The sequence below is a fragment of the Equus asinus genome, chromosome 6 (genome assembly GCF_041296235.1).
Source record: "Equus asinus isolate D_3611 breed Donkey chromosome 6, EquAss-T2T_v2, whole genome shotgun sequence".
NCBI lineage: Eukaryota > Metazoa > Chordata > Mammalia > Perissodactyla > Equidae > Equus > Equus asinus.
Genome location: NC_091795.1, coordinates 29,671,531 through 29,685,524, shown reverse-complemented (window position 1 = coordinate 29,685,524; position 13,994 = coordinate 29,671,531). Strand labels below are relative to the sequence as shown.

General features: G+C 41.2%; 1 protein-coding gene across 2 annotated transcripts in view; it reads left to right on the top strand.

Moving 5' to 3' along the window:
• The window catches only part of USP39 (ubiquitin specific peptidase 39), a 30,699-nt gene extending 17,832 nt beyond the window's left edge, over positions 1-12,867 (top strand). For both annotated transcript variants that reach the window (XM_014852814.3, XM_070511845.1), the window contains 4 exons: positions 342-484; positions 9,524-9,659; positions 11,401-11,487; positions 12,340-12,867. In XM_014852814.3, coding sequence (XP_014708300.1) covers positions 342-484; positions 9,524-9,659; positions 11,401-11,487; positions 12,340-12,387 — 414 coding nt within the window. In that variant the 3' untranslated portion in view covers positions 12,388-12,867. The remainder of the gene's footprint in view (positions 1-341; positions 485-9,523; positions 9,660-11,400; positions 11,488-12,339) is intronic.
• Positions 12,868-13,994: the final 1,127 nt, after the last annotated feature.

The window sequence follows — 13,994 nt, the reverse complement described above, 5'->3', positions numbered from 1 at the left end:
TGAGTGAGACTTTCATGGTTTTAATTCTTCAGCTTTTAACAAACCTTCTTTTGCACTTGGTATTTTTGTTTCTCTTATAGAAACGGATACCCACATTACTGTGGTTAGAGTTCAACAGTATGATCATGTGCTGGCTGAGAGACAGCCCACGGTTGAGGTATTTTAGTCAGCCTTAGCCAAATTGCTATTCCTAAGCCTTGTTTGTGGTTTCTGGTATTAAGTGTCTTCTGAATTCTAAGTATAAGGCAAGAGTATACTAAAAACCCCAAACCAAACCGGAACTCACGCACCTGCTCCGGTACTCCAGCACTCGTTTTGATAATTGTCTTTTCTCTCTCTAGGAATATAAGACTTACAAGGAGAACTTTCTGAAGCGCTTCCAGCTCACCAAGCTGCCTCCATATCTAATCTTTTGTATTAAGAGATTTACTAAGAACAATTTCTTTGTGGAGAAGAATCCAACTATTGTCAACTTCCCTATTACGTGAGTATTACCCTGCTTCACTTTCTCTTGGGGGAATGAGCCTGAATTTCTTTTCATATTTTTGTGCCATTACTAATTTTGGACTGTCTTAGCTGGAGATTGCAAGGAACAGAGCCTGCCTACACTATGGAAGTTAAAGGGTTTTATTGGAAGGATACGAATATTTCAGGGACTTGAAAAATAGATGTTTCCCTGGAGGCAGTCCGTCTTTTACCTTCTCCTCCTGCTTGCTGGGAAGTGTGGTCTTTCAGTGCCGGGAAAAGCAGTTGATCAAAGTAGGGTAGGGCAGGTCGGGTTCTGCCTGGCTTTGAAGATGATCCTGAGCAGTTAGAGTCTGTCCATCCATTCACTGATTGTCACATCTTCTTGCATACTGTAGTTAGGCATGGACAGTGGGGACGACCCCAGATTTGTCTTGTGGTCTTGGGGTCCTTCTGTCTTATTTTTTCACCAGAGAGTAAAGTCTGGAATGTGTTCTATGTCTCCTTATTGACAAGGAAGTTATAAATTTTGATAGATGGTCTTAATTTACCATGCAGTTTTCAGAGAGACACAGTTTTTCACACTCTGTAGACAGTATCTCTGAGAACGAGGGGAAATCTGGTGGCAGGGCTGGCAGGAAGAAATGTGGGTCTCTGTGTGCTGGCATTTAGATAAGGTAAAAGTAGAGCCCTAAGACAGTTTCTTTTTGGGAAGGATCTGGATGGGTATAGGATTAACATGATGTTTAGTTCAGTAGTTTTTTTTTTTTTAACCTTCACAAAGTTTTTGGGAGCTGTAATGGACAGGTGCTCATCTCTTTTCTTACTCCCTCTGTCCCCCACCATTTCCCAGTTCCCCAAACTATACGAGGATTGCCCATTTTCTTCTTTGAAAATAGTTCCACTTCTTAATTCTATGAGGTGTTAAGAAGGTAGTATCTAAAATTAAAGAGGCCTGACTGCTGGACTGTCCTAGTTGTGTGACCTTGGGCAGGTCATTTGCAATTTTCTGCCTGTGTTCTCTCATGGATAAAATGAGAGGCTTGAACTAGATGAGCCCTAGGGGTCCTTCTGGGTGTAACATTTTATTATTTCCAGTTCTGTGATCACCAAGAATCTGAGAACAGTGGGAGGTAAGGATTATAGAATTTCTTTTTCTTTTCTCTCACTTTTCTTCCTGTGATCACTAGCATCTTGTGTGTGTGATAAGTAGAGTGAACCTGGGGGACATGGAGCCCAGCTCTCTGCTACCTTGGGTGGGACCACAGAGAAGCTTTCTTTGACAGTCTCTTGAGTCAGGGTTTTATTTCAGAACTGGACTCTTGTGAATTGCCACAGTCACAGTCTGTACCAGGTAGGAAAGAGCACTCTTGACTCAGGGCAGCTTCCGGAAGGAGGACCATGTATTGATAGTAGTTTCTACTCACTCACTGCAGACGTCTCCTTATCCCATCGATATCTTTTACATTAGGCCTGGGGTATGTTCATTTTGCTACCAGTTGCATTCGGAGTTTTGGTAACTGTGACTTCAGTGGTTTGTGTCCTTCAGAAAGCTTGCTTGGAGAGGTTAAGAAAAAGGTTACTTCTTAACTAATTAGTCTTTAGAGAACCTCAAATTGTGTGACTCATGCTGGAGTCCTGCACTTAAATTACTTTATGCACTGTAATTACTTTCAAAGTAATACAGTTCTAGGTTATTCCAAGTCCCCACTTCATGAAAAGGACACTTTTTGTACCTAATTCTTCTCCTGTGTTTTATTTATAACACATCCCCTTTTTACCAGGAATATATTGGACTTGCAGCAATTAGGTGCCCTCTGCTCACTTGGAGATAGGGTTTTTGGAGTACAGGTTTAAAGTTTGACTTCCAGCTAATTAGGTGTTCTCTGAATTGGACTGTTGTTCTGACTGGGAGGTGAGTATGCTTCTTTGCCTGTTTTCTAAGGCAAAATGATACAACATGTATTCGTTCCCTTTTGCCACTTAAACAGGTTTAATTCAGTCATGAAAACTTGAGTGTAAATACTCCTAAACATTTCTCTAGGTCTCGTTCAGCCAACTCTGGACAGCTGTTAAAACTGAGGAGAAAACAATGGAGAAGCCAGCAGGCAGTTTGGCTACCTAGAGCTTGCATGGATTTCTTAGGATTTGTATCTAAATTATCTTTTACAGTGAATATTTATTGTAATCTATATGGGACACTGTCAGTGTGTAGAAATAAACAGCTATCACTAACACATAGAAACCTACATAATATAATTAGAGCAAAGTTGCATCTTTATTACTACATGGTTCACATTGAAACCTTTTTGTGTTTTTGGACAGGTAATAGATTCACATAGTTTAAAATACAAATGGAAATATGGATCTAGAAGTGACCACTGGACATGACCACTGTTAGCTTTTCTTGTGAATTCTTCCAGAGATGACATTATTGTGTTTCCTGTTGTGAGTGGTAGCATATCAGACAATTGTACAGAGATTAGAAATAGGATACAATCTCTTATTCTACCATGTATTATTTAAATTTTTATATATTTGTAGGCTACAAAAGGGTATATTTTTTCTAAAATTAGGTAGTTGACATATTGTCTTAATATTCACATTGTCAATCTCCCTGTGTGACAGTTCTTAATAATTGTCTTTGTACAGTCTTCACAGTAGGCATTTACTATAGCACTTTACTTTGTAATAACCTGTATGCATTTGTAGTTCAACTGATGGATAGAATTCAAAACATAAAACACAGAAGGAGGGGCTGGCCTGGTGGTTCAGTGGTTAAGTTCGTGTGCTCAGCTTCAGTGGCCTGGGGTTCGCCAGTTCGGATCCTGGGCACGGACCTATGTATCGCTTATCAAGCCATGCTGTGGCAGGCGTCCCACATATAAAGTAGAGGAAGATGGGCACAGATGGTGGCTTAGGGCCAGTCTTCCTCAGCAAAAAAAAAAAAAAAAAAAGATTGGCAGCAGATGTTAACTCAGAGTTAATCTTCCTCAAAAAAAAAAAAAGAAACACACAGAAGGAGATTTTATTCTGGGTATGTCAAGAATGCTTCTCTGTATTTGAAAGTGAATGTTCAGATATTAAGGATGAGTGATGTCAGCGACATGGTGGAGTGAGCTCGCCTGGGACTTTCTCCCCTCCAAATTACAATCAGAAGGAGCAACTGAATTCCAACCAAAAGAATCCTAATAACACAGAGCTTGTCAGAGACCCACAGCAGCCAAATGACAGAGGGCGGAGAGGCTGGAGCTACCCTTGGAGGAGCTGGAATGGGGTAAGAGAGAACTTTGCTCTCTCCGCTAGAGACTGGGATCACTGCGGAGGGTGAGGGAAGGAGCAGGGGAGGGGCTGTGCATCCATGGGATCGTCCAGGACTCCCACCACCCCTGCAGCAGAAACCCTCTAACGGGGGAAAGCTTTCACGTGGGGGGACCCCATCAAGCCAGGGCCCCAGGAAACTAGAGAGCCGGAGCTGATCGGAATCCAGGTCTGCATGCGAGAGAAGGTGCCCCTCCTCCCTCAACCTGCTCTGTGCACTGCCATCACAGCTGAAGGCAGAGGGCTCAGAACACGTGGCTCTCGACCCCCATCTAGTGGCAACAGGCTGTAACTGCAACCGAATAATAGCATTATGTGCAAAAACCGCTCCTCCACCATCCAGCAATTTATAAAAGCTCCAGTCCAAAAGGAAAACAATAAAAACACAGAATTATGTCCTGAGGACTTAGAAATAGGTAAACTAAGTGAAAATGAGTTCAGAATAGCTATCATCAAAATACTCAGTAAGGTAAAGGGAAATATAGAGAAACAAGTCAACGAGTTCTGCAGTTATTTCACAAAAGAGATTGAAACTTTAAAGAAGAATCAATCAGAAATACTAGAGATGAAAAATACAATGGACCAGATAAAACAGAATACGGACTCCCTGAATGCCCATGTAGACACCATAGAGGAGAAAATTAGCATAATTGAAGATAGGCAGGTTGAATGGCTCCAGACAGAGGAAGAAAGAGAACTAAGAATTAAAAAAACTGAAGAAAATCTCAGAGAAATAGCTGACTCAATGAGAAAATGCAACTTAAGAATCATTGGAATTCCTGAGGGTGTGGAAAAGGAAAATGGAGCAGAAAGTGTGCTCAGCGACATAATAGCAGAGAACTTCCCAAAGCTAAGGAGTAAGTGAGAAGTGTGTGTGGAGGAAGATTTCAGATCTCCTAGATTTGTCAATGTAAAAAGACCTACTCCAAGGCCTATAGTAATAAAAATGGCAAAAATGAATGACAAAGAATACTCAGGGCAGCAAGGCAAAAGAAAATAACCTACAAAGGAACTCCTATCAGACTTTCAGTGGATTTCTCTATAGAAACCTTACAAGCTAGGAGAGATTGGAGTGACATATTCAAAACTTTAAAGGATAAAAATCTTCAGCCAAGAATACTCTATCCGGCAAAAATATCCTTCAGATATGAGGGAGAAATTAAATCCTTTCCAGACAGACAAAAGCTAAGGGACTTTGTAGCCACAAGACCTCCACTACAAGAAATCCTCAAGAAGGCCCTCATACCTGAAAAAAGAACAAAAGGGAGAAAGGGGTCACAAAATACAGAGTAGGGAGACTAATAGAATAGGATAGCAAGTATTCAACTATAGCATTAGGATAAAGGGAAGGAAATCACCAGAGCAAAGACAGTCTTATCACTCTAACCACAAACTCACAACACATGTTGGAATAAGAGATGAAAATAATAATTTAGGAGGGGAGGAGGAAAGGGATTGAATCAGTTTAGGCTAAGGAAGTAAAAGGCCACCAGAAAATGGACTATGTTATGCACAAGGTTCTGAATACAAACTGCAGGATAGCCACTAAACTAAGAAATAGAACAGAGAGACAAAACATAAATAAGGAAAAAGCTAAAAAACCCAGCATAAGAAATTGCAGAAGTCAATGGGTAGGCTAAAACACACAGGACGAGAAACAAAGGAAACACAGGAAAACCAGAAAATGAATGACAGAATGACAGCATTAAGCCCTCATGCATCAATAACCACCCTCAATGTAAATGGATTGAACTCTCCAATAAAAAGAGAGAGTGGCAAGATGAATTAAACAACAAGAGTCAACAATTTGTTGCCTCCAGGGAACACACCTCAGCTCCAAGGACAAACAGGCTCAGAGTGAAGGGGTGGAAGACAATACTCCAAGCTAATAGCAAACAAAAGAAAGCAGGTGTCGCAATACTTATATCAGACAAAACAGATTTCAAGATAAGGCAGGTAAAGAGAGACATAGAGGGCCAATACATAATGATCAAAGGGACACTTCATCAAGAAGAAATAACACTTATAAATATCTATGCACCCAACACAGGAGCACCAAAGTTCATAAAGCAACTATTAACAGACCTAAAGGAAGATGTTAAAAACAACACAATAATAGTAGGGGACCTCAACACCCCACTCACATCAATGGACAGATCATCCAGACAGAAAATCAACAAGGAAACAGTGGAGCTAAACAAAAAGCTAAAATAGTTGGATTTAATAGACATATATAGAACACCTTACCCAAAAACAGCAGAAGACACATTCTTCTCAAGTGCACATGGGACATTCTCAAGGATAGACCATATGTTGGGAAACAAGGCAAGCCTCTGCAAATTTTAAAAAATTGAAATAATAACAAGCATCTTCTCCGATCATAATGCTATAAAGCTAGAAATTAATTACAAGAAAAAAGCTGAGAAAGGCACAAAGATGTGGAGACTAAACTATATGCTATTGGACAAGCGGTGGATCATTGAAGAAATTAAAGAAGAAGTCAAAAAATACCTGGAGACAAATGAAAATGATTACATCCCATACCAACTCATATGGGATACAGCAAAAGCTGTATTAAGAGGAAAATTCATTGCCATACAGACACATCTTAACAAACAAGAAAAATCCCAAATAAGCGATCTTAAACTACACCTAACTGAATTATAGAAAGAAGAACAAACAAAGCCCAAAGTTAACAGAAGGACAGAAATAGTAAAAATCAGAGCAGAAATAAATGCTATTGAAACAAAAAAGGCAGTAGAAAGGATCAATGAAACAAAGAGCTGGTTCTTTGAGAAGATAAATAAAATTGATAAACCCCTAGCCAGACTTACAAGGAAAAAAAGAGAGCTCAAATAAACAAAATCAGAAATGAAAGAGGAGAAATAACAACAGACGCCACAGAAATACAACGGATTATAAGAGAATACTATGAAAAACTATATGCCAACAAAATGGATAACCTAGAGGAAATGATTAAATTCTTGGATTCCTACAATCTCCCAAAGCTTAGTCAAGAAGAAGCAGACAATTTGAACAGACCAATCACAAGGAAAGAGATTGAAACAGCAATCAAAAGCATCCCAAAGAATAAAACCCCAGGACCAGATGGCTTTCCTGGGGAATTCTATCACACTTTCAGAGAGGATTTAATACCTATCCTTTTCAAGCTATTCCAAAAAATCTGGGAGGATGGAATACTTCCTAACACATTCTACGAGGCCAACATCACGCTGATACCAAAGCCTGACAAGGACACCACAAGAAAAGAGAACTACAGGCCAATATTGCTGATCAACATAGATGGAAAAATTCTCAACAAAATTTTGGCAACCCGAATTCAGCAATTCATCAAAAGGATCATATACCATAATCATATGGGATTCATACCAGGGACACAGGGATAGTTCAACATCTGCAAATCAATCAACGTGATACACCACATCAACAAATTGAGGAATAAAAACCACATGATCATCTCAATAGATGCAGAGAAAGCATTTGACAAGATCCAACAGCCATTTATGATAAAAACTCTGAAAAAAATAGGAATAGAAGGGAATTGCCTCAACATAATAAAGGCCATATATGACAAACCCACAACCAACATCATACTCAATGGGGAAAAACTGAGTGCCATCCCCCTGAAAATAGGAATGAGACAAGGATGCCTTCTATCACCAGTCTTATTTAACATAGTACTGGAGGTTTTGGCCAGAGCAGTTAGGCAAGAGAAAGGAATAAAAGGAATCCGAATAGGAAGGGAAGAAGTGAAACTCACTGTTTGCAGATGACATGATCCTATATATAGAAAACCCCAAAGAATCCATTGGAAAACTTTTAGAAATAATCAACTACAGCAAAATTGCAGGGTATAAGATCAATTTACATAAATCAGTAGCATTTCTATACTCTAATAATGAACTAATAGAAAAAGAACTCAAGAACACAATACCGCTCACAGTTGCAACAAAAAGAATAAAATGCCTCAGGGTGAATTTAACTAGGGAAGTGAAAGACCTATACGATGAAAACTACAAGGCTTTTCTGAAAGAAGTGGATGACGACATAAAGAGATGGAAAAACAGTCCATGTACTTGGATTGGAAGAATAAACATAGTTAAAATGTCCATTCTACCTAAAGCAATCTACAGGTTCAGCACACTCCCAATCAGAATCCCAATGACATTCTTTACAGAAATAGAACAAAGAATCCTAAAATTCATATGGGGCAACAAAAGACCCCGAATTGCTAAAGCATTCCTGAGAAAAAAGAACAAAGCTGGAGGCATCACAATCCCTGACTTCAAAACATACTACAAAGCTACAGTAATCAAAACAGCATGGTACTGGTACAAAAACGGGTGTACAGATCAATGGAACAGAATTGAAAGCCCAGAAATAAAACCACATATCTATGGACAGCTAATCTTTGACAAAGGAGCTGAGGGCATACAATGGAGAAAAGAAAGTCTTTTCAACAAATGGTGCTGGGAAAACTGGAAAGCCACATGTAAAAGAATGAAAATTGACCATTCTTTTTCACCATTCACCAAAATAAACTCAAAATGGATCAAAAACTTAAAGGTAAGACCTGAAATGATAAGGCTTCTAGAAGAAAATGTAGGCAGTACACTCTTTGACATCACTATTAAAAGGACCTTTTCGGACACCATGTCTTCTAAGAAAAGGGAAACAACAGAAAGAATAAACAAATGGGACTTCATCAGACTAAAGAGCTTCTTCAAGGCAAAGGAAGACAGGATTGAAACAGATAGTAAGAATAAATCTGATGTTTCTAAGTCCCAATTGAAGGAACCTAGCCAATAGTATATTTTGGCAGCCAGAACTGAGAAATTGGAAGCTGTCGGGTAACAGGTGGGTCACATAAAGAAGAGAAAGCCAGACTGCAAATGGGGGAAGAAGAATAAAGCTGATGTCAAAAGCAGGAAAGAGAGCAAGCAGCTCTCTTGAGTCTTGCCTCTTCTCCATTGCTTGGTTCCAGCTGCATTTCCTAGTCTGAAAACCTAGAATAAATTCCTCTTTTGTGCTTATGCTACCTTGGGTGGGTTTCTGTTACTTGTAACCTTTCTGCTTACTTGACTAAAAGAAAAAAAATCAAAGAAGCAAGTTCTCAGAAAATAGAAAAAAATCTGGATGATCTGCCTGGTTTGTCCTATTGAGATTGTTACAGCAGTTATATACAGCAGCAACCCACATAGTTATGTAGTCAGGCCTTCCATAGCCTAAGGCCAGAGACTGTGTGTTGCCTGAACACTGCAGCTGCAGTTGATTCCCGGGTAGGGCACAGGGTGAGGTAGTTACACCTGTCCCATCACTTAATCCTCACCGTCTCGGTGGAGTCGGTGACTTGCATTCTCATCTCGTAGAAGAGGCTTAGGTTGTAACCTGCTCATCACACACACTTCTGAAGTGGCAGAGCCCAGATTCCAGTTCAAGTCTGAATTACTCCAGGCCCTCCTCTTTTGGTTACTAGACATGCTTTTAAAATGTACTTTTCCTTCAGAACCTATCTTTCTAGTTTGATTAGAAAGCCTCATTTTTATGGCAAATTATGTGAATTCCCACAAACCTGGGCTTCTGTGGCTCTGCAAACCTCCTTCAAGCCAGGGTCCTAAAGTCGGGTTCAACAGCTTTGTGATCCCTTTGTGTAGGATGCTTTCCCTGACCTCACAGCATTTGTCTGATCTTTTGGCTTTATTTTCATCATCACCAGAAATGTGGATCTGAGGGAATACTTGTCTGAAGAAGTACAGGCAGTCCACAAGAATACCACCTACGACCTCATTGCCAACATCGTACACGACGGCAAGCCCTCCGAGGGCTCCTACCGGATCCATGTGCTTCATCATGTGAGTGGCGCTGACTTGTCATGGCACAGAGTGGCCAAAACAGGTGTCGTTCCTTTGGCATTTCAGAGGGTAGCTCCTTTCAGTTTGCCCTTTCTTGGCCTTGACTTTGAGACTCCACAAGTGATAGAGTTAAGGCTTAAGTGATTAGTTAAGGCTAATCTCTGTTTCGGCTGCACATTGGATTTACCTGGGGAGATTTTGAAAAATCCTGGTGCCTGGGCAGTACCCCAGGCCAGTTACATTAGAACAGTGTAATCTGTGCCTGTTATTTTTCAACTGGGGTAGAGGCCAGGGATGCTGCTAAATATCCTACAATGTACAGGGCAGCTACTGCAGCAAAGAATTTTCTGGCCAAAAATGTCACTTAAGGTTAAGAGACTCTGCATTAGCTTATCCGGAGGTGGAACCCAGGCATTGTGATGTTTGAAATTTCGGCAGGAGATTCTGGTGTGCAGCCAAGTTTGAAAATCACTGTCTCAGACTAGAGTCTTACCACCTAGAGTGGGATTCTTGGACCGGCAGCTGTGGCATTGTCTGAGAGCATGTTAGAAATGCAGAATTTCAGGCCCACCCAAACCTACTGAATCAGAATCTGCATTTTAATAAAACCCTCTGATTTGTATGAAACTAAAGTTTACAAAGCACTGGGTGTAAAGGTTCCCTTTCAGCTAAAAACAATTTTATGAATTTGTCTCAAGCTGAAAATGGATGAAACATGTGCTTGACATATTTGGTATCACACAGATTATTAGCACATATTGTTCTAATTTATTAGTCTCTTCCAGGACTCTAGTTTAATAATAACTAGCTTCTGTTTATCAAGCACTTTACTGTGTGCTGGAAAGTACGCCAAATGGCTAATGCATGTTCATCTCATTTACCTCCTTAAAACACACCCCCGAGACAGGTGTTGATACATCTTTTTTACAGACGACAAAATCTAGGCTCAGAGCTTTAGTGATGTATCTGAAGTCGGTAGAATTGGCATTTGATCCAGATACTTGGTTTCATCATGTTCTTAACCTGTCCTTGGACCAGGAATGGGGACTTGATTATGTGATCCTGAGCTTTCTTTGTTTCCTATATCCCGAACTATTGGAATAGCCAGAATATCTGGAATACCTGTCTTTTATGGTATCTATCTTTGGCATTCTTAGAAATTTGGATGGATGAGGCAGGCAGGCTTCCAGAAGTGCCTCTGCCATATTCCAGAAACCTCCTTTCTCCTTGTTATGGAAGCACAGAATGAGGTAGAATTTGCAGTATTCACAGCACTGGTTTTGTAGGCCACACGGGACACTTTTTCTTGGCTGACTATTGCTGTGTTCTCTGGAGTGAGGGTGGGAATGTCCACTTTTAGAGTTAACACTGCACCTCCTGGGTGAGTGTGTCTAGTCTGTCATTTCTGAGCAGCAAGGAGACATCTTAGGTGAGGAATAGAGGGCTTCCTCTTTTTATTGTCCACCTAAATTGTTTTTAAAAGGTGTACAGAAGTGTTTGAGACTCCATTGTACTTTAAGGAATCCTTGGCAGGAATCAAGTTTGCCATGATCACTACCCCAAAAACTCTTTAAATGGAATGATGTCCAGCAGACGTCAAGCACCGTCTTATTTATGACTGGCTGCATGATGGTCTAGTAGCTTTTCTTCTCATTTTTGTAACTTTTTACTGTGATCCTTTCCTTCTACACCCTTGTGGTTTTAGGGAGCCGACTAACTCAGCCCTTCATACTTTTTGCAGGGGACAGGCAAATGGTATGAATTACAAGACCTCCAGGTGACTGACATCCTTCCTCAGATGATCACACTGTCAGAGGCTTACATTCAGGTGGGTGGGCCACAGGCTTGGTGAGCACTGAATAGCTGGAGTGTTGGGCTGGTGAGAGGAATGACGCGGGCAAAGGCAGGAAATGGGATTGAGTTAGAGCCTTGGTTAGGCTGGGTGCCTGGTTGGATGCACTGGGGAGTTGAGTGGGGCCGGATTATATGGCCCTGAAAGTCAAGGAGCGGTTTTCAGAGAAGGGAACAGCAGGGAGAAGCATGGAAGATTTACAAGTGAGTAAGGAGGTTATGTTTGTGGCCAGGTTAGTTTTGCAGAGGTATGTGGTCTGGTTTCCGAAAGGAAGAGCCTGAAATCATCAAGGGGGCAGGTAGGAGTCGTCTCTGAAGCTTTCCCCAATTCTCAAGGCAAAGTTATCTCTCGTGACCCCACAGCACTTTCTGCAAGTCTTTATTGGAGCACTGATCGCATTTGAACTGTCTTCTCCACTGGATTGAGAGCTCGTGGAGCAGATTGTCTCTGTCTTCTCTAACTGCCCTAGTACCTGGTGAAGAAGGAAGGTAGAGACTGAGGAAAAGCTATTGCTTTGTAAAGAAAGAGAGACATCTCTCCTTCTAGAGATGACTCTTCCCTCAGCTCTTTGTCTGAGGTTGTAGGCTTGACTATGAGTCCTTTTATAAAAAGGGAATTTGGAATGGAAAGTAAGAAAGAGGGGCAGGGAGTGGAAAATGAAAATTGAATGTAAGAATTTTCAGAAAGATTTTGAGTTGGTTTCCGGGGATTTAGCAATATGTAAGTCGGGTGACAGGTTGTCCATTGTCTAGTGCAGAATTGGTACTCGATAAATATTTGTGAATTGAGTTTTAGCTCCTAAATATCTTTTGTATTCATTTCTTACAGATTTGGAAGAGGCGAGATAATGATGAAACCAACCAGCAGGGGGCTTGAAGGAGAAGTCTGGGGCTTTGTTCCGGCTGCTTTTGGCTGAAGATGGTGAATGAGAATACTGAGGCTGTAGCTAAGCATGGGCTGACTGACACATTCCCTGGACCAGCCCGCTTTTATGGGTTGTGGTTCACACCAGAGCATCAGAAGGGCCCACCCGCCTGGGATTGCTTTGCAATGTCACCCAGCCGTTCTTTGGTCAATTTATTGTAGATTGATGCTTCTTTCTCCTTCCTGTCCAGCTCTCTTGTAGCTTAGCCTGGGCAGACCTCTTTTACAGACGTATATAATTTATTTCTGAGTAGCTAGGAGTATCTGAAGGACAAGATCATTTCTTCTAAACATCAAAGCCTCAGGATTGTAGGACGGAGAGCACAAGGCCAGTAACATCCTTCTTCCATCATAGGTAAATAATTTTCCTGTGATTCTTTTTATGTCCTGTTGTGTTTTTTGGAGTGGATTAAATATTTTCCTGTTTTTAAACCCGCCTCTTGTTTTATATCCTTACCTTAGGCTACTTCCTAAAGGAAAGACTTTTTTTTTAATCCTTACAAACTGTCTGTTCTACAGTCTGTCATCTGGTTGACATCATGTGTGTCTTCCTGTCAGCTTGTGGGTGGTATGTCAGTTAGGATGCATTGTCTCTAAGTAACAAAACATCTGACAAAGTGATAAATTATTATTGTGCTTAACTAGAGGTCTGGAGGTGGATGGTTTCAGCCTGCAGTGTAGGTTGTGTGAGGGAAGAGGGAAGGAAGGGAGGTGGGAAGAGCATCTGACTGCAGTGCAGTCCTGAGAAAGTCTGTGCCAGGCCAGTGGGGAGCCCAGAGCAAAGATTGCCTGTCAGAAGAATCGAGCAGATGTGGCTTTCATCAAGTGTAGTCATTGATTAGGAACAGCCTGGAGGGAGTGTGGCCTTGGCCTGAGCACTATGGAGATCTGAGAATGGGGGAAATCTGTAGACACAGCCACTGGCAGCAGTCAGTCAACTACAGCACGTTCTCTTAAAGGGAGGTAGGAGCTGCGCACTTCTGTGGGTACCACCCTTTTCTTGTGGGACATAATACTCTCCTTATTTTCCTCTACCTCTCTGACAGCTTTCAGATTTCCTTTGCAGGCTCATCTTGCTCTATCCAGCATTAAAAGTTGGGGTTCCTCAAGACACGGTGCTAGGCCCTCCCTTTTCGCTGTTTACTTTTTCTCTAGGCCATTTCAGCCATGCCTGTGGCTTCACTTACCACCTTCAGGGCGATCACTCAAACAAATCTTAATTCCATACTTCTCTAAATTTTTAAACTTTATTTATTTTTAAATTTTACTAATTTTTTTGAGGAAGATTAGCCCTGAGCTAACTACTGCCAATCTTCCTCTTTTTGCTGAGGAAGACTGGCCTTGAGCTAACATCCGTGCTCATCTTCCTCTACTTTATATGTGGGACGCCTGCTGCAGCATGGCTTGCCAAGCGGTACTTGGGTCCACACCTGGGATCTGAACCGGCGAACCCCAGGCAGTTGAAGCAGAACGTGTGAATTTAACCACTGCACCACTGGGCTGGCTCCCAATTTTTAAACTTTAGAGCCAACTGCCTACTTGATATGTTTGGGATGTCT